The sequence below is a fragment of the Eretmochelys imbricata genome, chromosome 2 (genome assembly GCF_965152235.1).
Source record: "Eretmochelys imbricata isolate rEreImb1 chromosome 2, rEreImb1.hap1, whole genome shotgun sequence".
Classification (NCBI taxonomy): Eukaryota; Metazoa; Chordata; order Testudines; family Cheloniidae; genus Eretmochelys; species Eretmochelys imbricata.
In genome coordinates, this window is record NC_135573.1 from 192500101 (window position 1) to 192527491 (window position 27391).

Sequence of the window (27391 nt, forward strand, 5' to 3'; positions counted from 1 at the left end):
ATTCTGCACGTAATATTTTAAAATTCTGCAAGTTTTATTTGTCAATAAATAAATGTGGAAGTTTCAGCATGACAGTGGGGAGCACAGGCCGCTGGCTGCACAGAGGTGGGAGATCAGCCTGCAGCCTTCTCCCCCTGGGACATGGACTCGGTAGTGAAGCTGCACCCAACCCTGACACAATGCAAGGTCTGGGCCTGCCCCAGAAACACCCTGGGGCCCTGCCCCTCCACTCCAGGAGCACCAGGTGTGGGGCAGGCATGCTCAACCAGGCAGGATCCTGGTGTGGGGGTGAGAGGGTTCTGTGTGGGACAGTCTTGGTGTGGGCAGCTCAGTGGGGGGTATTTGGATACACGGGCATTTGGGGGGGGTGGTGTGGTTTCCAGGTGCAGGGGCAATGGGACTCTGTAGGGGGTTTCTGGTGAAGGTGGTTGGGGCTCAACGAGGGGGTCTGGGTGCTGGGGGCGTGGGGCTTGGTGGGGTGGGGAGTCTGGATGTAGCTAGTTGGGGCTCAGTGTGGTGTGGAGGGCTCATCGGGGTGGTCCAGGAGCAGGGGGAGTGATGGGTTTCAGGAGGCAGGGGGCCTGGGTGTGTGGGAGATCCAGATGCAGAGATTAAGGTTTAGTGGGGTAGGGTTTGGGTATGGAGGGCTGGGGTTTTTTTGGATGTACAGGATCAGGCTTGGTGTGTGGGGGGGTCTGGGTATGGGGGGGGTCCAAATGCATGGGCAGATGGGGGAGCAGCTTCCCATACAGCAATGGGGGCAGGAAACAGGGGAGCATGCTGAGCTTCCTGCAGACAGGGAAGGTTTCTTGGGGTACGTCTGACCCAGCTCTGTCTGCTCCTTGCAGAAGAAGAGGCAGTCTTGTTCTTTCCTGCCTCCAGCCCAGCCGGGACTAACAGCTGATCCTGGCGCAGAGTAGGAGCCACTGGCTAGGGTGTCCCTGGCCCCGTGATGATTTACCTCTCCACTGGCTGCTCCGGGTGCCCGAAACGATGTACAGTAACTCATCACTTAACGTCATCCCAATTAACGTTTTGTTATGTCCCTGATCTATTAGAGAACATACTCATTTAAAGTTGTGCAATGTTTGCTTATATTGTTGTTTGGCGTTGGGGGCTTGGGACCAAGGTGGGCCGGCAGCCCCACTATCAGCTCCCCTCCACACACCTCCCAGTGCCTCCCTCCTCCCGGCTGCCCTACGGATCAGCAACTCCCCCCTCCCACCCCACACCTCCCGCCCGCAGCAATTAGCTGTATCGTGGGTGTTCAGGAGGCTCTGGGTAGGACAGGGGAGGAGCGAGGACATGGTGCACAGCTTCCTCCCTCTCTCCCAGAGCCTCCTGAACGCTACAAAACAGCTGATTGCTGTGGAGGGGAGGCATGCAGCTTCCCTCACCCCCTCCCCCAAACACAGGGAGGGAGGGAGTGCAGGTAGGCCTGGGGCAGAGCCGGGGTTTGAACTCCCCCTGGCACTCTGGAAAATCAACACCTGTGCAGCCATGCATACGCCATCCGGAAGAGGGAGTGGTGCGCTCCAAAGGGATAGCATGGGTTCATCATCACGTTCAGTTTCCTCAGGGAAGTGTTTGCAGCCACTGTCCTGCATCTGTTGTGTCTCCTCCCTCCTGCCTCCCTCAGTGCTACCTTGTAGAGGTGGCCTCCTCAGTGCTGCCTTGTAGAGCATGAGGCTACATTAACAACAACTTTAGGGCTCAGCCGAGTGCTAGTTCATCATTTAACAGGAAGACATTCCCTGGGAAATATCCCACCTAATATCAACATGGTTTAGGTTGCTCAGGGAGCTCATGAGCAGGTCCCCAGATAATCCTCTGGTTAGAATTGTTTGAAGCTTATACTGTATATTGTGACAGGGCCAGGCCAGATGGCTACAGGAGAGTAATAGAAGGCAGATATATTAGCTCCAGGTTAAGTAGGTACCTTACCCAGGGAACAGGGAAGGTTCCAGAACAATGAGGAACCTTCTGGAGACAAGACAGGCTGATTAGAACAGCTGCAGCCAATCAAGAAGCTGCTAGAATCAATTAAGGCAGGCTAATCAGGGCACCTGGGTTTAAAAAGGAGCTCACTTCAGCTTGCGGTGCATGTGTGAGGATCTGGGAGCAAGAGGGGCTAGGAGCTGAGAGTGAGAACGCATACTGTTGGAGGACTGAGGAGTACAAGCATTATCGGACACCAGGAGAAAGATCCTATGGTGAGGGTAAAGAAGGTGTTGGGAGGAGGCCATGGGGAAGTAGCCCAAGGAGTTGTTGCTGTCGCACAGCTGTTCCAGGAGGCACTCTAGGCAGCTGCATTCCACAAGGCCCTGGGCTGGAACCCGCCGTAGAGGGCGGGCCCGGGTTCCCCCCAAACCTCCCAAGTCCTGGTCAGACACAGGAGAAGTTGACCTGGACTGTGGGTTCATGAAAACGGCCAAACTGAGGGCTGCCGTGAATCTCCTGAGGTGAGCAAATCCACCACTAAGCACAAGATCCACCAAGGTAGAGGAGGAACTTTGTCACAATATGTATATAATGTCTTTTGTCCGGCTAAAAAAATTTCCCTGGAACCTAACCCGCCCCACCCCACTCCAGTTTACCTTAATTCTTATGGGGAAATTGGATTCGCTTAACATCGTTTTGCTTAAAGTTGCATTTTTCAAGAACATAAGTGCAATGTTAAGTGAGGAGTTACTGTACTTGTGCTGCTAGGGAGGAGTGCGTGACTGCTCTTGCAGCTTCCCTTTGCTTCCCTGTCAGTCATTTTTCTTTGGGGGAAGCAAAGACATCTGCAGGGGACATGAATTCTGCACGCACATTGTGGCGCAGAATTTCACCCAGGAGTACATGAGGTAGGCTTGGCAAGCTGGTCAATTAATGTCAGTTTACTGCCCTGGTTAAATATCAAAGATTGCAGCAAGAATGCCCTGGTGTAAGCAGTGGCCTACCTTTCTGATTGCATCATTTTGCTGTCTACTGTTAGCAAGCCTATTCAGTGTCTTGCTCACTCATTTTACTACATGCTAATGCCACCTCTGGGGTAAAAGGTACATTAATTGTAAGATGAGCATCTTGATTGAGTGGAGTCCTTCTAGAACAAACATATGTTTGTCTTTATTTGTATACCATGCCATCAATACTCGGGCAGTTTACAAAGCACATCAAACAAATTTAGACATGGTCCCTGCCCTGAAGAGTTTACAATCTAAATTGACTACACAAACATACATAATAAATTAACTGAAAAGGGAATGGGGGAGGGAGAGAAGGGTTCACAGTCTTCCTGCCCCCAACACAAAGAAAATATGCACAGTCATTAAGCTGCTTGAAGAGTTGGCCTGCTGGACTGGGCGAGACTGGAGTGCGGAGTAGTCACCATGTCTCTTGTGATCCCTGAGAAATTCCAGCGCGTTCTGCGAGTGCTCAACACCAACATAGATGGGCAACGGAAAATCACCTTTGCCATCACCGCCGTCAAGGGTGTGGGTCCTCGTGGTGCTGAGGAAAGTGGACATGGACCTGACCAAGAGGGCGGGGGAGCTGACAGAGGATGAGGTGGAGCGTGTCATCACTATCATGCAGAACCCCCGTCAGTAGAAGATCCCTGACTGGTTCCTCCACAGGCAGAAGGATGCTAAAGATGGCAAATACAGCCAGGTTCTGGCCAACGGGCTGGACAACAAACTGCGCAAGGACCTGAAGCAGCTAAAGAAAATCCGGGCACATCGGGGCCTGCGCCACTTCTGGGGGCTGCACGTGTGGGGCCAGCACACCAAGACGACTGGGCGCTGCGGCAGAACCGTCGGTGTCTCCAAGAAGAAGTAGTGTCTGCCCTGTGTCTGCAATAAAGTTCTGTTTTCCGAGAAGTGCATTTAAAATTTTTTTTTTTTTGTGGTTGCTATGTGATTGGCTTATTTCTGTTTAATTTATATTTTCTATTCTAACTATTCAGCCTTGAATACCATTCACATTGAACTGCTATCCTAACATTGGTAGAAAAGTCAAAAGTTCATTTTTAGAACTTGATTCAACTGTTTCACATTTTTGAGTTATTCTAAATCAGTCAAGTAACTTTTGTAAGTAGGCATATCTTTTTAAGGCTAAGCTGACCATAAAGTCTTAATCTTCAATGTTACTGTTACTGGTCTAACGAATGAGTGCTTTAAAATATTTGACCATTTGTGACAATATTTGATTGATCAGTTGACCAGTTGTCCAGTCAAATGCCCAACCCTATCATGAGACAGGACGAAAAATCATTGTAGAGAGGGAATTTGACTAATGGATGTGGGAATGGGCTCAGAAAATGAAAATATTTGATAATGTAAGTAGTTGTTTTAGAGGATGATACCCCAAGACAAAGGGGAGTATTGTTTTGATGGAGATGACTTTTTAAGTGAGGACGTGATTTCAAATAGATTTCAGATGTGAAGGCAAGGATGGATAGGAAATCTGGTATGATTTGGAGAGTTGAGATTATAAGCAAAATGTGATCAAGAGGGAGAAAAGTTAGAGGTAACATGGTTGATGAGATAATAGCAATAGGTGTTTAAGTTATCGGTTGAGATTAGGAGAATTTGACTGTCATGACAAAAACAAAGAAATTCTGGAAAAACACTGACTTGTCCTGTAGAATAGTGGTTCTCAACCAGGGGTACACGTACTCCTGGAAGACCTCTGCATACCCCCAGGGGTATATCAACTCATCTAGATATTTGCCTAGTTTTATAACAGGCTACATAAAAAGTACTACCAAAGTCATGCAACTTTAGTTTGTACTATAGACAACGACTTGTTTATACTGCTCTATATACTATATGCTGAAATGTAAGTACAATATTTATATTCTAGTTACTTTCTCATTACCATATAATTATAAATCAAGCAATTTTCAGTAATAGCATGCTGGGATACTTTTGTAGTCTTACGTCTGATTTTGTAAGCAAGAAGTTTGTAAGCAAGAGGTGAAACCTGGGGATAGGCAAGACAAATCAGACTCCTGAAATGGGTACAGTAGTCTAGAAAAGTTGAGAGCCACTGCCGTGGAAAACAGACCATTTCATGTTGGTTAGTGGCTGAAAAGATGTGCTCAGTACATATTTATAAATATCACTTGGTAGAGAACACTTCCTCTTGTGTGAAATCACAAGACTGAAGAGACTTCACATGATCACTTTCTTAAAGCTGTTCAGTCTTTGGTGTTCTGAACTCATCACACCCATCAACAGTCACTTATTTGTCTTCAATTTTAATCTCTGCCTCCTTGTATCTTGCACCAAAAATTAATAGTGTTTTGTATAAAGAGAAGTTTAACAGCAGGAAGAAATCCATTGCGCAATATTGGAAGTAAATAATGATGTTTGAAAAGATGACTCCACATCTGTATTATGTTTAACAGATCAAAACTTGTAGGAATCATTAGCTTAAAAGTGTGGCATCAAGTCATTTGATATCCTTGACTGACTTCTCTGCATTATGAATGATTTAGTTCTAGAGATAAAACTAGGAGTACCACTGAGGGATAATGTTGCAAAAAGCCTGGGAGCAGTCCTTCATAAGAACGTAAGAATAGCCATATTGGTCTGACCCAATCATCCATCTAGCCCAGTATCCTTTCTTCTGACAGTGGCCAATGCCAGATGCTTCAGAGTGAATGAACAGAATAGGGCAAGTTATCAAGGCATCCATCCCGTCATCCAGTCCCAGCTTCTGGCAGTAAGAGGTTTAGGGACACCCAGAGCATGGAGTTGCATCCCTGACCATCTTGGATAATAGCCGTTGATGGACCTGTTCTCCATGAATTTATCCAATTCTTTTTTGAACTCAATTATACTTCTAGGTTTCACAACATCCCCTGTTAATGAGTACCACAGGTTGTGCATTGTGTGAAGAAGTACTTGCTTTTGTTTGTTTTAAACCTGCTGCCTATTAATTTCATTGGTTGACTCCTGTTTCTTGTTTATGTGAAGGGGTAAATCACACTTCCTTATTCACTTTCTCCACACCATTCATGATTATGTAGACCTCTTAACATATTCTCTCCTCAGTTGTCTCTTTTTTCATCCCATGTTCAGCTGGACATGGAGATGGGAGACTGTCTAACTGTCTCCACCTCCATAATTGCTCTCCACATTCCTTTTTTCTTCATCTTCATCTTCCTATTCCTCTTACGCTATTAGCAGAGGATGACTGCTGAAGGCTAGCTTTGAATGTTTTAGGTTCACATATTTTTTGCTGTATGTTGTCTAGTGGTTATACTCATTAACAAGCTGTTAGACCTTACGATGAGTATTTTTTCTTTGAGACAGCTTATGCTCCACTGCAAAGCAAACCAATTCCATTGATCAAAAGCAGTCTGCCACTTGAAATTTCCTTGGGATGTGGGTTCCAAAACTTGACCAGCCAACCTTGTTCTTTAGTTAGAAGGCCACTGTCATTGGTAATCACAGATATTACAGCATTAAGCAAAGTGTCATACACCATTATGGCATTGCATCCAGACTGTCTAATTATCCCTTACCTCAAATCAGCTCAAATCACAAGCTAAGCAGAGTCACACCTGGTTAGTATTTCAATGAGAGAAGTCAAATTAAAACTCTGCTGCAGGAAGCAATATCAGTGGTTCAGTAGATGAGCTGACACCTCTGAATTAATATTAAATCTTTACCCCAGTGTGTGGTATTAGGGGATGTGGTAGTACTGAAGCTGCAGTCTGGTGTTCCTAATTGCTTGTGGTCACTAAAGGTTCCATACATTCTTTGTAAGAGTGAAGGTGTTAACTCAGAGCTTCTGTCCAAATTCAAATTTTAGTGACTACATTCTGTCTACCTTTTAATTTCCATAGCCATTTCAGTTGGTTAAGATATTCTCCACCTACTGTTCTGAACTGTTTTAAAAGTTGCTCTGAGTTATTAAACAACTGTCATGTTCCATTCCAGTGGTATGTCTGTAGTAGGTGAAGAGACTCCAATACATTATAGGTAAAGATTAAATACTTTTGGGGCCTGATTTTCAAACAGGGCCTGAGGGCTTTCTTTGAAGACACTATTTTGTGCCTGCAGGATTTGCACCTGCAAAGCATTGCCATGAAAAAGTATGCATGAAGTGTGAGACTGATATAATAGGGTCAGTTTCACTGAGTGCAAAACTGTGCCTTCCAAAAATAGTGGTGTGTTTGAACACCCATGTTCTTTGAGATTTTCCAGAATCCAGGGAACTATATAAATGTCAGACATTTTATTTCTCTTGAATCCATAAAAGCTACTGGTTCACTTTGGTTTTTAAGGTGTGTAAAATTTTGGATCCAATACAAATATATAGCTTTCCATCCAAATAGTTCCTGTGGTCAGTAGCTCTATATATTTATATATTTATTTTTTTAATAGGATTCAAGTGCCCTGTATGTTCAAAGTTTGTATCTTCAGATGAAATGGATTTGCATCTTGTGATGTGTTTGACGAAGCCAAGGATAACCTACAATGGTAAGTAAGAAGTAACCCAATATTTATTCTTCATTTTAACTGTTTAACTGGGATAAACATTCTTTTATTTTAGCTGTTGAGAAGCTTTTCTGATTTTGTGTGTGTTTGTGTAGATTTTTATATATATATAATATAAAAAATGAATTAAACATGTATGCAGTGTAGTTGTAGCCCAGGATATTAGAGACACAAGGTGGATGAGGTAATATCTTTTATTGGGCCAATTTCTGTTGGTGAAAGAGACATGCTTTTGAGCCACACAGAAATCTTTTGTCACAATTAGATAGTAATATTAGTGTTTACTGTGTTAGCTATATTTTAAAAAATCCCCAAATACCAAAAACTTTTATTAGTTAAAAACATCCCCAAACCAGTATATATCCGTTACAGCTGAAACAAGTCCCCAATTCATCTCCTGCAATGTGGCTATTCCATTTAATGACAGGCACTCAAGGTGCCTTTTTTGTCTTGGGAAAAGAGCATATCTTTTTTGTCTTGGGAAAAGAGCTCAGTCTGACACACTTTCTCCAAGAAGATGCAGAAGGCAAGAGAGGCCTGTCATGAACTATTCTTCCTGGAGCACTCAATGAGAGCTTCTTCAGAACTGGAGTAAAAAGGGCCTACTGATCCTGAACAGGCTTTCTTGGTCAGTGCTCCCATCAATTGTGGTTCAACTCTGAGCTCTCAGGCTCGCTCACCACATGCATTTTCATCTATGATGACTGGCAAAGTAGTGAAGTCCTCCACCCAAGTCATCTGAGAAGGGTAGGAAGGAATGTTATTTCCACAGTGAGCACTGGTCTAGGTCACTCTCCCCAGGACCTCACCCTAAGTTTTATCAAAGATTGTCTCAAATTTTCATCTAAATCAGACTGTCTATCTGCCAGTCTTCTTTTCCAAGCCACACTCCAACCAGGGGGAATTGGCACACCCTTGATTCAATTAGGGCTCTTTTATATAATCTTGAGAGAAGAAGACCAGTCAACACTCTCTCCCTGCACTACTTCCTAGTTTTGGACTTCAGCTCAACCGCCCAGTTTGGCAGGGTTGTCTTGCAATCATCATTTAAATAAGACTTCAAGCACCCACCTCCTGATTGAAGTGACTGGTTGATAGTTATCAAAAGCAGAATACATATAAATGATCATTTGAAGAAGAAATAGGTTTCTTACCTTATAGTAACCGTAATTCTTCGAGATGCGTTGTCCACATGAATTCCACAACCTGCCCTCCTTCCCCACTACTAAAGAGCCCTATATCATCTGGATTCTGTATTGGCAAAGGACCTGAGGGATGTTTGGGCCCGCCTCTCACCTGAGGCTGTGAGAGGCCATCTGGGGCACCAAAGCAGCATCAATGGATGTTGCTGGCCAAAAGAATCTGGCCTTGCATGTATACGGCACATGTTCACCAGAAATGGAATCCATGTGGACAACACAACTTGAAACAGTTACTGTAAGTTAAGTAACTGCAATAACAGTATTACTAAACTTTTTCCAAAGGATGACCACATCCATTGGAATTTTTAATATGATCAAGTAGCATTACATACACATCATGGGAGCAGTGACCCAGTTCAGTTCTTTGTCTTTCCTATGTCCGAAATGTCACTTCCCTTGCTTTGTCTAGTGTGCCACAATCCAGGGTAGGACTTCCTGAGTTGCTCGTTAATTGCTGAACAAGAAATTTGTTTAAAGATGGTTGACAGTGACTCTCCATCCCAGTGTCTGCCTGGGAATTAATTTGCTTCATGCCTGCCCTGCCATTCCCTTCCTTTCCTCCCATCATGCCAGGGAGACCATTAGAATTTAGAACTGTAGCAAAGAAGGAAATAGGGTGAGGGAGATCTGAAGTTAGGTCCTTCCCAGTCTTCAAGAATGTCATGAAACTCCAAGTGTAGCCTAGTGTGGTGTGGGCATTTTCGAATAGTTAGATATTAAGGCAGTTCTGTTCTGATTTAAAAAAAAAAAAATCTGTCCTTCTACTTATATTTACATTTGATCATGAATCAGCTGAGAAAATCTCCTATTTTGTAAGAATCTTTCTTCTCTCATCTTGGCATTTTATGTGTGTGTATTAGGACTCAAATAACACAGCACAGCTAAAGTTAGGATATGTGTACACTAAAGACTTATGCTGATATTGGTAAGTCAAGGGCGTTGATGAGATGTGATCCCAGACTAATGTAGCTGTATTGGTAGAAGTCCTTTGTGTAGGCACCGTTGTGTTGGCCAAACTTCTCTTTTACAAGTATAGCTTGTTCCCCTATTAAGGGTGGCTTTACTATATTTGTACAAAGCACAGCTTTGCTGGTATAGCTGCAACCAGGAGCAATGTTCCCTCTAATTTTTTCCATCCAGGTGCGGAATAAATTCTATGTGCGGATGTGCGCCACCAGTAGAAACAAAAAAACTTAGATATAATGTATATATTTTTAAATGTTACCATAGGGATAATTACTCCAGCCAGGACAGGAGTTCTAAAATGCCTAACACTACTCAAAGAATTAAATTTAAGTGCAAGAGAGAAATAAAAATTATGAACTGCATAGACCAGTCATAAACTAAAATAACATACTTTGAAAGAATAAAATTACAGAGGATATATGTTCATTGCAGGGAGTACCAAGAAGTAACAACAACAATAATACAAGTATGTGTTGTGAGGTGAATGTGAAAGACTGTGTGTGTGACACAAAGTACAGACTCTGTGTGCTGTTTCTTTAAGGCACTCACTCACTCACTGCCTGGAAGACTTGTTGCAGCAGCTCTCTCCTGCTCAGAATCCTGAGCCCTGTACCTTCTCCCCTGCTCTGGGGAGAAGGGGTACAGGGGGAGGGGGAGACCCTGACATTAGCACCTCCCCCCCGCTCTGCTAATCAAGTACGCAGCACTTGAATCACTCCTGGGTGGCCGCCCGACCACGCATGGTTTTCTGGTACAGCGTATCAGTAAAGTGTTCCTAGTGTAGGCATGGCCTATCTAATGAGGCACTGATGTATAACCTATTGGTGGTGGGGCAAGTTCCCTGTATTCCCAAGTAGACTTCCAACTCTACAAGGCCATATAGAAGGGAGCCAGAGTTAAATAAAGAAGGATTATAAGTGTGATATATAATTTTTTATAATGAGTTTAAAGGAAGTGTAAGTAATGGAATTTGCTTTCCTGCCTTTACATTGCTGTTGTAATTATTTCCTGGGTACAGCTTAATCTCTCCATCAAATTGCTTCTGGAAAGGTATTTTCCTTTGCTTCCCATATTTAACCATTGCTGTCTTGACAAAATCCATCCAAAGGGAGCAGAATGTTTCCTTATGCCAGCCAATGGTTACTTCTGAGTATTAGTAAAAGATGTGGTTTACAGAAAAAGGGGCCACATCTCCTTACAGTGTGGACAGGCAGGAGCAATATATTTGGAGAACCCTGTGTATTTGGTAAGTCACCTAGCTTGAACACTTACTACTGTATCAGAATTTGAGTAAACAATGGGTAAACTTTCAATACAGGGATTTAAAAATGCAGTTTTCAATGCTAATGTGAACAGTTCCGCCATGCTATTTGGAATCCTAACCCCTTTAAGAACTGAACATATTTACTATTGGTATTTGACAAGAGTTCTGTGGTAAGATCCTAGGTTTTGACAGGCTTTGATTTTTTCAAAAGTGTTGATCTTTTTGTTTAGATTTTAGAATGTAATGTCCATTGTCCTTTGGAAAGAAGCTATTTCTTAAAGCTTGATAAGACAAAGGTAGTCAGGATGTGTTACTAAAGGTTTACTTGTGACCTAGTAAAAAGTTACAAATTCTGCTAGAAAATGGAACTCTTCTTGTTCCTTTGCTGAGCAGGAAAAATCTAACAGTCTAATCTGTTGTTCGAGTGTGCATGCCTGGGAACATGGACATTTTGATGAGCGGTTTGTTAGGCTTTAGCCATGGGCGGAATTAGAGTTGAGGAGATGTTTCTGCTTGCTGCATGGTGCTCTATACCAGTAGTTCTAAGACTTTTTTTTTGCGGACCACTTGAAAATTGCTAATGATCTCGGCGGACCACTTCATGATCTTTCCAAATGTTGTTTGTATTATTAGCTAACTATTGTAAAGCGCTTTGGATAAAAGTGCTGTATTAAAAAAAAACCCCTTAATTATTAACTTTTTTTGTTCTACAAATAAAAGCGCATGACCCATATTTTAATATCAGTAGTCTTACCTTTCTAATGTGATGGATGTGCCCTGTCTCCCCCACCACGGTAGCCCCCAAGCTGGGGCTGGGAAGGAGGGGCATCTCTCCCTCTCTCCCCCACTGCAGCAGCCCGCAAGCTGGGGCTGGGAAGGAGGGGGGGTCTCTCCCCCACCACAGAGCTGAGGCTGGGAAGGAGGGCCATATCTCCCTGGCAGCCGCAGCCCCGGAGCTGGGGAAAGTCGCCTCTTTTGTTTCTCTGGCCGCTGCAGCCCTGCACATCCCAAATGCCCCCCACCCCCACTTCTCACTCCACTACCCCCTCCCAACTACCCCCTGTTGCCCCCAAGGCCACCACCTCACCTTACATGTGCGTCTTCTCCAGGGTCCAGGCATCTAATTAGTGGAGCCATGCCTGCGCGGCTCCACTGATTAGGTGGGTGGCTCTTGTGTGAGGCTGCCCAGGCGCGCACCTTAGAGGGAACTCTCCGCGGACCACCTGAATGGAGCTCGCGGACCACAGTTTGAGAACCTCTGCTCTATGCCATGGCAGAGGCCAAGAGTCATATTTGCCCAGCTGACTCTGATAAAGCTGGGACAACATCCAACTGCTTCTGTTCACAAGATGTCCTCCTTCCTCACATGAGCATGAAGTTGCCAACTACTTCCTTTAGTAGTGCACATTCACGCCCTGTGCCTCCAAAAATCCTTCCTTTAAACAAACAAAAAAAAAAACATACCAGGACTTAGTGTCTTAATGGTGTCCATGTTTTGTGGGTTAGAACTTGGATGACCTTCTTGTGTTGCCTTTGTGCTCTTGGAGAATCATGGATATGGAAGGGAGGACTGCTCTGCAGAACCTCTTATCTTTCTGGCAATATTAAAGTATAGGTGCTTCAGAGAGTAATATACATGAATGACCATAGACTGTATGTGTAATCCATGCAGAATATTTTCCAAAAGCCTTTGAAGGGAAAAAAAATTAAGGAAAAGGAGTGGCAAAAGAAATGTCTCTGGCACTGAGCTAGTTTTAGATTGCATCTCAGAGAAACCGATTCCTTTTTTGACAAACCTTGCAACCTTAATTCTGTTTTGAAATAATCTTTGCTATCATGTTAGACTTCCAGTCCTCTTTATTTCTTAGAGAATCTAAAAATTTTAAGAAGTCCTCTGTTTCTACAGCTGGTTTTCCTCTTAATTTTTTTTTATATTTGTAAATTATTTTGACTGTAGTTATTTTATTTCAGAAAAAGCAGCTGAAGAAAATCACTTACATGAGAGTGATGTCTGAAGTGCTGTGTTTTAGTGTTCCCAGTTACAAGTGGGGAACAGGGGTGTCTTGTAAAGCACTACAACAGCTCTTCAAATAAATTTGAGGTGACATTGATGGGTCCTGTTCAGTCCTCTTAAACTGACTAAAACTTCATGAAGACCAACACAACTGTGAAAACTTCTGAATCTTAATTGTTTCTATATTGGTTTTCCATGAAGCATCATCAGCATTTTAAAACTGAGCCATGGATCCAGATTTTGACATATCAAGCATTGCTCCCACTGATGTATCTAACTATGGAACTCCTTGCCAGAGATGAGTACAATCCTGATCAAATCAGAATGAGCACAAGCCTGGTGATCAGCCAAGGTGAAGAATGTGCCTTTACAATAAAACTTTTCCCAAGAATCAAAGCTATTGATAAAACAAACAAAAAATTGTCCCACGGATTCTGTATAGTCATACACTTATAAATGATGCATAGGACAAGAAAATGCAATTTGTTCTGGCCTTTTGTGTTTCTTTTTTTTATGAAACTCTTGGACTCCACAGTGATAGGCACTATATAAAAATATGAATGATAATTGGGACTACTGCATAATCATACATTCCATATCAACTTAATTGTGGGATGAAGCAGGAAGAGAGGATGGGCTCTTTGTAGGAATATAGCGTGTATTTAAAACGCTATTTTTGTCATTGCAGAAGGAGCATAGAAAATTGACATTTATGTAATTAAATTTAAACGTTTTCATAAGAGAACTTGGTTACCAAAGACAAGTTTATTGCTATCGTCACAGTCTGTTCCCAAATTGATGTGAATAAATTGAACAGTAATCCTTTGGGGTTAATTTATCACTGTATGTTTCTGTACATCAATCTGAATTACTTTGTATAAATGGGAGATTTTAAACAATCTTAATGGTACCTTCCTTAAAATTTTGTTTTGCCCCTTACCTAAGTACTGAAGACAGATTTTAAGTGGAGTGGGGAAGATGCAAGAAATGAAGAGAAAGGTGCCTCATATGTCTTCCCTTTTCCCTATCAGGAAGCTATAACTGGCAGAAAATTTAAATAATGTATTGGGTGAACTTTTCTAGTTTTGGTGAGGAAAATTGATTGGCTTCCATTGAGCTCTCCCCAGAGAATACTGTGCCTCAAACTGAAGTAGCAAAACACTAGAAGCTTGGCTAGAACTTCACTTTTCTGTATTCCTCTTTAATGAGCCATTTCTGCCTTCCATTGGTGTCTTTGTTCTTCTCCCTAACCTATTGTTGCGTCCTTTGAGTCTTTCTCTTCCTCCTTCCTATCGGTCTAAATTAGATGAAATCAAAATGTGTCAGTGTCTTCCTCTATCGTCAAGCACACTAGACGTAGAGAATTTTTTCAAGGTAGTAAAGATTTTGCTTAGACTGACTAATTGTTAGTGTAATTTTTAAAGGGAGAATGTCAAGGCATTTAGTGTGTAAACTTAGTGTTGCACATTTTCTTACTCCAGGTAACTTTGATATTCATTTGTTCAGCTACAAAAATAAGTGAAATTTGAGCACTGTCATCCAAAGAGACATTTCAACAGTTAAACTATATATAGCATTGTCTATGGCTTTTGGATTTATATTTAAAATCAATTCAGGTTTTTTCTAAATCATAAGATCGTATGTGGCTACTGCTTTTATATTCAATGATCTCGAAAATTAAGGTAGAAGATTAAAGTAACAAAATATTTGATGGAAAAACCAGGAAAATAAAGGTCAATATTATCTTATTACAATCAGTTGTAGTGGTGTTTGAGCCAAATAGAGCATACACATGGCTCAATATTCCAATATAGTAAAGCAGCATTCAAAGTGATTTGAGCCACAGCAGCGCAACTGATCTTAATTAACAATAAAAGAAAGCAGAGTGGAAGGGGAAAACTGTACAAATATACATCCTCATTTTTCTTCCTATTCTGTACTGTTCCAGACACATGATATAGTTCCTTCCACGGAGAGAGAGCAGTAGAACTGACTTTTGATTATATTCAGGCCTGTATGTAAGAGGGTTACTGGCCCAGAATCCTGAGTTGAAACTGTGTAAGTAATAAACCTGCTGTATGAATTAAAAGTAATCAGCATCTTGATCAGTTTAATTATTTATTTTCATTAATATACACACTCTGAATGCTGTGTTGACTAGCAAGGACGGAGTTGGGGCTGGTGTAAATGACTCTAAGCAACATTAAAGTACTAAATAACACTACTGCTTTTCTTTTATCCAAATGCTTGGGATTTTCAAAACCCACTTTTCAAGAAAAGATGGGCTTACTGCCTTACGGTTGTTTGCAAAATCTTTCTGTCAAAGTGTTTTAATAAGCTGTTGAGAACGTATGTATTGCTGGAGATGTTGATCCAGTCTCTGAGGCTCTCCTGATTGACCTGCCAATGGGATGCATACTGTCATTCAGGTGTAAGCTTAATTAAGTGAGTTAAGCAGCTGTTTGGACAAAGGTCATTGCTTAATTCACCACCACTAACAATAATAAAAAAAAAAAAATACCCCAACAGCCCTCCACTGATTCTGCATTTCTGAAGGCGAGCAAAAGAGAGGGTCAGTTTTGGTCAGTCTCAAAATAAATGTTACTGGATGCTAGACATACAGTCTGTACATTGGAATATGTCCTTTAAAATAGAAATGATCATTTACATAATTCAAATGCAGTGGAGGAGTTTCTTTAATCTATAATATTTGCAAGTTGTGTGTACCAGTTCCTTAAGAAGGGATAGAAGTGAAGCGGCATGCAGAAAGTCATGATCATGGTGTGTCTCCAGGTTGGCTGTCAAGCTGTTTCTTCAAGAGACTTGTTCTCAGAGATCAATCAAAAATATTGCCTAAATTGTTTGGGTGAGTGTCTGTCTCTTCTTCCCAAAAGGCACAGCACAGAACTCTGACCGGAGAAAGTGGGGATTAAGGTGGCTTTAAGCCCTGTTTGTGCTCTCCAAATCCTGGGATGTTCTGCAGGCTGAAGGGGCTCGCAGCATAACTTAGACATAAAAATGGCCATGCTGGATTAGCCAAATGGTCCCTCTAGCCCAGAATCCTGTTTGACTGTGTCCAGAGGGAATGAACAGAATAGGGCAATTTTGAGTGATCCATCCTTTGTCATCCAGTCTCAGCTTCTGGTAGTTGGACGTTTAGGGACAACCGCAGCGTGGGGTTGCTTTCCCTGACCATCTTGGTTAATAGCTGTTAATGGACGTAGCCCTTAGATCAGTGGTTCTCAAATTTTTTTTTTGCGGACCACTTGAAAATTGCTGAGGGTCTTGATGGACCACTTCATGATCTTTCCAAATGTTGTTTGTACCTTTCGCTAACTATTGTAAATCGCTTTGGCTATATTTAAGTGCTATATTTAAAAAAATTAACGGTTTTTTTGTTCTACAAATAAAAGCACACAACTCTGATTTTAATATCAGTAGTCTTACCTTTCAGATGCGATGGATGTGCCCTCTCTTCCCCGCTGCAGCAGCCCCTGAGCTGGAGCTGGGAAGGACAGGGGTCTCCCCTGCCGGGGCAGGCCCCAAGCTGGGATGGGAAGGAGGGGGGTCTCTCCCTCGCCACAGCAGCCTCAGAGCTGAGGCTGGGATTTCCACCATCTCTCCACGGCAGCCGCAGCCCGGGAGCTGGGGAAAGTCACCTCTTTCTCTGGCCGCCGCAGCCCTGCATGTCCCAAATTTCCCCCACCCCTTCTTCTCACCCCACTGCCCCCTCCCACCTGCTTCCTATTACTCCTGAGGCCACCACCTCACCTTACATGTTGTCACGAAGTGGGACTGTTCTTAATGTTTCCTCTGAATACTGTAGGGGTGCCTCAGTTTCCCCTTTGCATTTCTTAAGTCTCTAGGTAGTGGGATAAGGGGGTGTAATTATTGCAGAGCAAAAGGCCAGTGTACATAAATGGCCAACACTCTGTCTCCTGGCAACTGATGGCCTGGGCTCTTCCCCCCGCAAGGTGATAGCTAAAGGGTTGGAGAACAAAGGAATCAGGTGACCTCCTGGCCCAGGAAAGGGACAAAGCTGAAAGGAAGAGGGGGTGGAAGATGAGTCAATTTTGTGGCTGGCCGGCTGGGGACGTGGAGTGAAGTGCAGACGTGGTTGTCTGGCTCACTGCCCCACAAAATGGACCCGGCTGCGGGGTCCTGTTCTCTGTTTGTAGACTGTGTTCCTGTCCTCTAATAAACCTCCATTTTACTGTCTGGCTGAGAGTCACGTCTGACTGCGAAGTTGGGGTGCAGGACCATCTGGCTTCCCCAGGACCCCGCCTGGGCGGACTTGCTGTGGGAAGCGCACGGAGGGGCAGAGGATGCTGAATGCTCAGAGGTCAGACCTAGGAAGGTAGAAGCTGTGTGAGCTTTTTGCCCTGAAGACAGTCTGCTCACAGAGAGGAGACTTCACCAGAGTCCTGACTGGCTTCGTAGGGAGCAGTTCCAGAGCATTGCCTGGGGACTCCGTGACACGTGTGCATCTTCTCCAGGGTCCAGGCACCTAAATTAGTGGAGCCATGCCTGCCCAGCTCCACTAATTAGGTGAATGCTCCTTCATTGTCTTGTGTGCGGCTGCCTAGGCGCACACCTTATAGGGAACTGTCTGCGGACCACCTGAATGGAGCTTGTGAACCACTGGTGGTCCGCGGACCACAGTTTGAGAACCTCTGCCTTAGATGGTACAAGACCATGCCTGCACTATGGGTGCTATAGTGGCATGCGTATGGCATAACTATGGAAGCCCATCATGTGGATGCATACTACATTGATGGAAGGGTTTTTCTGTTGCGGTAGGAACTCAACCTTCCCAAGTGATGGTAGCTAGGTTAACAGAGGCATTATTCTATCAGCCAAGATGGTCAAAGCCACAACCCCATGCTCCGGATATCCCTATATCTCCAACTGCCAGAAGCTGGGACTGGATGACTAGATGGAGCGCTCAAAATTGCTCTGTTCTGTGGATTTCCTCTAAGGCATCTGGTGCTGGCTGCTGTCAGAAGACTGGATACTGGGTTAGATGGATTATTGGACTGACCCAGCATGGCCATTCTTAGGTTCTAAGTCTTTAGAATTTGTACTGTGTCTATCTGTTGGTAAGAAAGGCCTTCCAGTTTCCATATTGGTACAAAAGAACTTGTCCAAAAAAAATTCTGCATAAGAAATGTTTTATCCTTGACCCTTTTTTGTCTTTTGTGATTCACATGGAATGCTGAGGGCTGAACACTGGCTTCTTTTCAACGAGCTGTAATTCCCTTTAACCCATCCCACAGTAGTGATCTGCACACAGCAAGGGACAAATCAATCTAGGTTTTTGAGAGAGCATGTAGAACCAATAAAATCTGATATGTATTGCTGAAAGTCTTAGAGGAAAAGTCATCCATATATTAAGTAACGAAAATTCCCGTGACTTTTACTTCTTCCCTTCATACACTGTTTCTAAGCTTACTCGTCATACTTAATTTCTTTTTATCTTGTTTTGGTACTGACCATAAAAGGAAGTGCTAAAGGTAAATATTTTCATCACTGTAGTATCTGAATGCCCTTCAAAACTAAGAATATACCTGTGAGGTAGTCCAGAATATTTTTTTTTAACTGTTTCAGAAAAAAGTCATTCAAAGCAGGTTAGAGAAAATATTTATATTCTGCTACATTCCTTTTTATACATGTGCATCCATTGCACTGCTTTTATATGATGAAAGTGCTGGGTAGTGAGCTGCAGAAACCTGAAATGCTGTATAAATGCCCAGTAGCAAATGCAAACTCATTACACTCTGCATCATGTGATCCACCTGGATAGGAACTACCCATCACGTCCTACACTTAATCAGTCTTTAGTTTTGAGAGGTCATTCAGAGGATGTCCTAAATCAGTGTCTGCAACTGCTGCAGTCTTGTGACTGCTGGGAATTTTGCTACAGGGCAGACACTCATTGCTCCTTGTCTTTCAGGTCATTTCTGCTGTGTTTAAATTTGATATTCCTAAAACATTGGATATTTTAGCATTTTGTTAGAAGGGAAGTGACTTATTTTGTGGAGTCAATCTGTGGAGACTGTATCCATGAAAATAGCTTTCCCTTCACTCAGTCTCCTAGTTCTAGGAACACTGTCCATGAGTCTGGATTTTGAGGTATAAGTATTTTAAAACTAGATTTAAAAAGTAGATTCTAGGTTTTTAATTTTTACTTAGATTGAAGAATAACTCTAGGTTAGTAATCTTCCAAACAGTTATACTGGCACTGCAGTATCCTCACTAGAAGAGTTTTTGCTCGTATTTAGAATTTTTTCTTCTAAAACCCTACAAAATAATGAGCAATGCTTTTTGCTGTCAGAGAATTTCCTTAACATGTAGAATATTTAAGGGCTTTGTCTAAACTAGAGTTAGATATTTTTTTCTCCTCAGATGACAGCATCACTTCAAAATCTGTTGTACTTTCAATTATTTGAATATCTTGCTGTTCTTTTACTACTGAGTCTTCAATGCAGAATCCATAATTTTATTTTTATTTTTTTTGCAGGAGATTTTCGTGGTAAAATTTTTTTTTTAACCACTGTCTCAAAATAAATTAAGACTATATGTAGTAGTGAGAGCGAAGTCCTCTCGTATATATAAATCTGGGATTATCCTCAGTCTTTACATAGGAGATATTTACCAGCTTTATGTATTATTTGCAATTAGATCCAATAATCCTGCAATAGTTTTAAAACTGTGTCTACTTGGTGATTATATAGTGACAGTATTAGGTTAATGTATTGCCAGTATGTAATGGAATTCTTTCTCTTTCTAAAGTTTGTATAATTTTCAGTCTTACTTGGCTATATTTTGTTCTGCTAAGGAATTCAACCTACAGTACTAGTACAAAACTGAAGTATGAAATACTGCCCTGCTACATTCATGGTAATGGGAAATGTTACAATTGAATGATATTAACATTATGGAAACTCATTAAAACTTCATAGTTAAGGCTGTAGGACAGTTTCCATTCAAAGACTCATTTTAACCCTGCGTTCCCCTGATACCTTTATTAAGTTAACAAAAATTGGCCTGAAATTTCATATCCTAGTCTTGGATTAGAGGAGATAGTTTTCTTCAAAATTCACATTTAATCATATACGCCCTTCTGAGTTTTGAATAGTTGAGTGAACTATTCATAGCAAAATATTTATTTAGCTATTTGTTCGCAAACAGTATTTGAATTATGAATTTTGCTCAAAATTGTTCAAATACTTTGTGAACGTATTTTAAGTCTATAGGTTGATTTACAGAGTGTTTGATTCACATCTGTTTATAGTGACACTGGTTATCTAGGTCATTGCTGTTATTTCTCCTAGATTGGTGATAGAAACTTTGAAAATTACTTTTGAAATCAAAGAACTAGAATGTTTTGTCTCTGTGACTTTATAATGTAGGGGAAACCACTGGGTCACTGTCACTGCCAGAATTGCCTGAGCTATTGACCATTAGTGTAGAGAGGACTACAGTAGGTTGAGTTAATGTAAAGCAGGCCAGTATAAATCCAGCATTTTTTACATTTTAATTTGAGGTTGGAGGGTGTTTTGGCCTTTATCTGAAGCGTGTACTTTGAATTACGTTTATATACGTAATTAGGTTTGGAATAGGAGTAGTTTGCAGAGTCGTTTGCCTTGAGCAGGAGAAATAATCTTGAGGAAATGTTTTGCAGTGACTTTGCTTCACTGCCCTAATTTTTCTGATTCTTGCTTCAATCTAAACTGTACTTGCAAAACCTAATTCTAGCACCATGGCTGCCACTAGTGCGGACTCTCAGCCTAGTTCTGTCTCCTGGCAGTCACGCAAAAGTTATAGAATCCATATGCAAAGATTTCTGGCACCAGCATCTCCACCTTAGTTTCCTCCGTTCTGCTGTCTGCCTAATCACTGATTTCAGGAAAAAGGTTTTTCAGGGAGCGACTTTGTGCCTTTTGATTTTAGCTTTCTGTTGATAACCATGAATTAGACTAAGAAACTGAAGTAATCCCCAGATTGCAACGTTCACTCCCACCATATATAGTGTAGCCTGAGTGTACCGACACTACATGAAATCTAACCCCATTCCAGGCTTGTGCAGAGATGCCTCAGTCATCTGGTAAATTTCTGAAAGTGGAAAAGTAGTAGGCAAGCTTGCTGTGCTTCAGTTCTGAGACTAGCAACAGGACTTTGTGGAGAGTCGAGGAGAAGACGACGTATGCATTATGCGTGTCTGTAGATTAGCCTCTGTGCTATTTCAAATACTTTTTCAAATTTTTCTACCTTTGTTCTGTATGTAGTATTGGTAAGATTATATGTTTATTTTTGAGAATGAGGTTGCAGAACTGAGTACGGTAACCAGTGTTTGTACAGTATACTTAAGTCACAGTGGATATCTTCTTATATGTTGATGTCTGGTGTCGGAACAACATGGAGAGGGAAAATAGATATAGTGTTTGTACTCTACGTAGAAAATTGTGATGTGTTAGTGATAGTTTTAGAGAACAATACTTAGATGGTGGGATATAAAAATGATATCTCTACTAAACGGGAGTAGATAGAGGAGAGGGAGGGACACGTATTTGGCATCTGGTAAATGTCAAACTGTTGTAGCAGGTTCATTACAGAATGATGAATTTTGTACCTTCGTAGGTGGCTCCAACTGCAGCTTGTTCATTAGAGTATGGGCTAAAATAGCAAGGACAGGTGATGTATGTTATGTGCTGCATTATGGCAATGTCTGAAAAGGCACAATGTGAATATGTTTTGGTACCACTGGGATGTTAGTGGTAGGTTGTTAAAGGATACAGGATGGGGGTAAAGTTAAGATTTTGCAAGCAACCTTAACTCTGAATTTCTAGATTTACAAATGTAGCATTAATATAGAAGTCCTTGTGGTTTCAATAAATGCAATATTTTATAGGGAATTTTAGCAGAAGCAATTGATAATACCCAGGCTTGAAAATTCCACTTGCCTGTGATTAGCCATCAGTGTCCTGATTAAGAGCCAGTAACTTTTGCAGAATGTAAGTTTTCATTTTAAAAAAAAAATGCTTCTCCGCCTCCTAGTTTTGAAGAAAACTTTCCACATGTGAACCAAATGTAACTGTTTTAGCGCTGCCTTCCTAAGACTGCAATCAGGCAACATTGTTGGCAAGCTATGAGCAGCAGCAGAGTCACTCTGCTTTGGAGTGACAACTGACTGGTCATCTCATTTTTTGCTACTGATACTTGGAGAACCCTATGAGCAGCAAATAATCAGATCTTTGTTTTGTTGCTGCTTGGATAAGATTTCAGTAAAGATACATCATGATCTTCTGTAGGAAAGGGAGAGGAGAAAATAGAGTGAAGCTGGGAAGGGCAGAAAATAACAAGCCAGAAAGATGTAATAAAATAGACTGATAAATTAGTATTTAATAAATATATTCAATGAATTTTCACAAATATGTTGATTTGGCAATACTTATTTGTGGTGGTCAACCAATTTTAGAGTTGGTCAAATACTATTCAGTGAATAGATAGATAGATTATTTTGACAAATTTCAATTGTATTTCTAGAACAATATATTATTCTAATGTTCTTCTGTACTATTTGGTCAGCCTTGATAGCAAATTACACTTGATTTGATTAAATAACTTGACTGTCAATGTTCTAATTAAAAGCAGAATACACAGCTGTTTTGTTTGTTTGAATTTGGGTAGGCGGGGCCTTTGAAGGGGCTGTCATCAGGTATTTTTTCACCCTTGTGAGTAAGCTTTAATCCTTGGGCTAATAGGTGGTGGAGTATAAATATTTCAATCTCTGCTAACTATTTTAATTTAATATATATATAATTGTGTATATATAATTAATTATTGTATCTGGGGAGTTTCAAAAAAGCTGTGGTGGTATTTTTTTTAAATTGATACAGTGTGTGAAATCTTGCTGTGATGGTTGTACTTTCATCCAGTACTAAATATTTTGGTCTAAATGCGGGGATGGTGTGTAAACTGTACTCCATGAATCCCATGATAAGATTTTAGAAAAATCTACCATATACCTACTAGTTGAAATACTAATCCTGTTGGCCAGAGGTAGATAAATATAAGGATAGGGACTTGGGCAAATCATGGTAAGAACACTAAACCCTGCTTGGATGCTCCATCTTTTATATCAGACTCTGGCTAGTAGTGTCTCTACCAGCTGAAAGGGAGGATGAGTTTGCCTCACCCCCTTCACTTCCTCATTATGAAAAATATGTCTCCACTCTTCTCCCTCTTCCCCTAACCTCCATTTTTATAATACCTGTAATGTAGTAACATCAGCATATGTTATGATTTAAAACCTTTTAAAAGACTTTCAATTATTTTCCCTTTCTTTGTTAGTGTGGAATCGTTTAATCATTTCACTACCAGAGAAACATGAGAAATGTAACTGGCTGCTGCACACTGCAGTGGATCAGCAAAATATTATTTTAGCCACTAGTTTCCATGACAAATGCATTTAAAAATCAGTGTTAAATGTACCTTAAACTGACTTCCATCTGGTGTGATCTATGGCTGGTACCCTGGGTGGTTGTGTATAACGGGGACAGCTGGGAATTCTGACTGGATCAAGGCATGAGATTTTTTTTCAATCTTTATGGTTTATCCAGTTCTGCTAATTTGACTACATTTCATCGCTTTTATATAAGTTAGATATGAAGTCTCTTGGGTCCCTGACTACAGCCAGTTTCGCTGTTGTCATTCTGTAAATGTTATCAAATATGAGAGCAATTTATGTTGGCTTGGAATCTATTAATATGTTGTGCCAAGTTGTGCATTTATAATAGTTGGATATTTTCAGTTAGACATCTTAAAGATTTAGACAGGTGTTTTCCTTGGGCACATGAGTGGGTGGGTGGGAGGGTGAGGGAATGCAAGAAGTTTGACTTGCTCACAATATATTTGGAATGGGGAGCATACAAACATTGGAAACTTCATAACCTGTTACAAAGTCTAATAGTATCTTTGGGTACCAGGTAGAAAAAGAACACTTTTTGTAGAACCAGATGTGTCTGCCTTTGTATTACCCCAGAGTATTGCAAAGATACAGAAAACTGGTATCAAGACTATGGAATACAAGTTTGTGCAGTATACAATAACCCAGGCGTATAATGTAAAGAATTGAGCGTACAGCAGTTCATATACATTTTTTATATCTTAGGAGCCTTTTAAGCATCTTAAGTGACTTTTTTTTTTAAACGGGCAGGTATTTGGCCTTGTGTCTTGTAAGACTGTCTTCAGTTATGTAAATGTTTGTTTTAAAAGTACTTTACACAAAAGCCTGCAGGACTCCTGCAGTCAGTTTTGGGACTTACTAAAGTGACACCATGCTTGAGTGTACTGGGGGAGAAGAACCTAGTCCGTGGTTCTGTGTGCCAGTTGCAACTCTGAATATAGTGAAACCTCTGATTAGAGCCAAGTTGTTCTGTGACAAAAATGTTCCCGTTGAGTGTGTGTGGTATATATGTATGTGAACTCTTTTTAACAGCATTTGTTTATATGGCCATAATGAGGAGGTACAATAGACATGTTCAGAGGACCAAGAGAGCCATGTTGCCGCAGTACCTGTAAAGAGAGGAGTAGAGGGGGAGAGAAGCAGTGAGAGGAGTAAACCATTGGAAAAAGCTTAGAATCCCCCTGTGAAACAGACCAATGTAATAGTCTTTGTTGCCGCCCCCCCCCCCCCGCCTCTTCTTCCAGTTATCAAAATGTCTGTTAATTCAAGAGGTCAAGTGAAAAATGTGTACCCCTAGCACCCTCTTCTGGGCAAATTCTTAATGTCTTTGATGGAAGTTTCAGCAGTAAATGTGAGATTCTGCAAGATAATATGGCACTGTTTCCATCTTTTTATCACTTGAGAATAGTAAATGCCCCTAATGTTCATGAAAAGTTCCACTTCTCTGTTAAAGAGCAACAGAAACCAACTGGAATACCCTCCCCCCCCTTTTTGTTTTTTAGACCGCCTACAAACAGTGCAAATATATGCTGCGTTTTTCCTTTTCTTCATTACTAGAATATGTCGTTTCTTTAGAATTGGTTTGTGTACTCATGCTGCCTATTTTCCATATGAAACTATAATACGCTGAAATAATAATATTCTCACAATAACCAACTACTATGTCAGAGTCAAAAGACTTTGAAATTAAGCAGTTCAGCTCTTAAGAAACCTAAGAAGCAGGAAGTCAGACTTGCTGTGGTTTTGTGCAGATACACAGCAGATCTACATCCTGGTTTCTATATTTGATCTTTTGCTTCATTGATTAGGCTTACATGCTTGTCATTTTCAGCAGCATGTAGCTAGTATGATGATGAGCACTATAGAAAGACCTATGAGAACAGTTTAAAGATTTGAGTGTTCTCTCTTTTGAGAATCATGAAATCCTACATTTTTTAAAAATCTCATGATTTTGGAGTGATGTGCTGAATGCCCTAAATCAGAGGTTCCCAAACATTTTTGCTAACCCCTCCTTCTTCTCCTTGGGAGTTGCATAACAGGCCCTTCCCCACCCGACCGGGGTAGAAAGTGATTTACTAAGGGAAGTAGGTGGCTTATGCCAGGAGTGCAGCAGAACCTCGCTGGTTCCATCCCTAGAGGAGCTCATGGCAGCATGGCGCAGACTGGGGCTTCTCATCTCTTCCTCTCCTTCCACTCCCACACCCTCTTCTCTTTCTCCTCCCCCACTGAGCACAGAGTATCTTGCTTCTGCAGGCTCTGAAGTACGTAAAATACACATGGCTGTGGCTGTACGAATGGCTGGGCTGGGACAAGCATGCAGAGTTTGAGTTCCCAGCTTGGGGAGAAGTGGGGAGAGCAGCAGGCTACTGCTGGGGAAGGGCTGTCCCCCATACCCTCTCCCTGCTGTTGCCTGGTCCTGTGATAACCTTGTGCCCTGCATTTTGAAAACCAGTACCCTAAACAGTTAGTCAAAAGGAGCATTCAGCACACATGTACCTTTTTTAGGAGTGTATCATTCAGCTCTGCCATGGATTGCCAGCTCTTCTGCTGTGACACCCTGAATGTGTCTTTTGGTTATGGTCCTTGCACTGTGTAAGTCCACGTTAGGCTATGTCTTGTACTCTACAGTACAATGGGCCTAAATTCGGGTAGTCAGGCCTCTTGATCTGTGTTGTACCGATGCTGAATTCTGCATCATCCACTGCTGCTAAAAAAAGTATCCAGAAAATACAGCTTTTACTATATCACTCTAATATTTTTCATGAAAACTTCCATTTTAAAAGTGTGTTCTGTGCATTTCTTGCAACTGCCTAATCTCCCCATTAACTATGGGACGTAGTATTGATTCCACAAAATCAGGATACCTTGCAGAATTTAGCGTCTGTGAGCCATACCATACACCAGTTTGCAGTGCTGGAGAACTCTGGTTCCTCTCGAAGGGCTGGATGATAGAAATTGGAGGGAAGCAAGTGGGGATGGGAAACAGACTGATAGTTGGGGTAGGTGGGAGGCAACAGGAGAACCAGGTACTCACAGGAGAGCTGGTGGGGAAGGTGTCAGGCATACAGTGGAGGGATGAATGGGAGGAAGCAGGAGGAGGGACTGGATACTTAAAGGGAGGATGCCAATGGGGTCTCTACCTAGTTAATTATTTTGAGGATGGAGGATGTAGAAGGTGTCAGTCTGCAGCGTTCTTTTTAGAAAAGCCACTTGTCCAGGCTCAGCCTTAGCCTCTAGCTCAGGGGTTCTCAAACTGGGGGTCGGGACCCCTCAGGGAGGTCACGAGTTGTCAGCTTCCACCCCAAACACCGCTTTGCTTCCAGCATTTATAATGGTGGTAAATATATTAAAAAGTGTTTTTGATTTATATGGGGGGTCACGCTCAGAAGCTTGCTATGTGAAAGGGCTCACCAGTAAAAAAAAAAAATTTGAGAACCGCTGCTCTAGCTCACGTGTGTAATTAACGCAGAATATGTGCACTTGGGCAGGAGGAAGAGTCCTACAGTTCTTTCCTTTGTTGTAGAACTGCGTTTAGTCAGAGACTAGATCACAGCCATAGTTTAATTTGATCTCTTAAGACTCCTGATAACATACCTCTTACATCAACAGACATTATAAACATGCTTAATTTCACATATTGTACTGAAAGGGAACCTTAAAAAAATTTTTTTGTATAATTGTGTTAATGCTATGAAAGTTTTGTCTTAAGTGATTTTTTTAACCATTTAAAACTGCCCTGTTTCTACAGAGGATGTACTGAGTAAAGATGCTGGGGAGTGTGCAATATGCCTGGAAGAGCTGCAGCAGGGGGATACTATAGCACGACTGCCTTGTCTATGCATATATCATAAAGGGTAAGTATTATTCTTCATGCTGTATTCTTCCCAGATAAAATGCCATATGCCAACATCAGTTGGGTAATTTTTATAAGGGTTTTTTAAAGGTACAATTAACATCTCGTCAATTTAAAACAAAACTTAA

The 27391-nt window shown here is 41.6% G+C and overlaps 1 protein-coding gene and 1 pseudogene across 1 annotated transcript in view; both read left to right on the forward strand.

The window, feature by feature from the left end:
* ZNRF2 (zinc and ring finger 2) overlaps nucleotides 1-27391 on the forward strand; it is an 83955-nt gene that overhangs the window by 48311 nt on the left and 8253 nt on the right. Inside the window, 2 exon segments of the mRNA XM_077811211.1 lie at nucleotides 7383-7478; nucleotides 27159-27264. Of these exon segments, the coding sequence (XP_077667337.1) occupies nucleotides 7383-7478; nucleotides 27159-27264 (202 nt within the window).
* On the forward strand, nucleotides 3375-3822 carry LOC144260616 (small ribosomal subunit protein uS13 pseudogene; annotated as a pseudogene).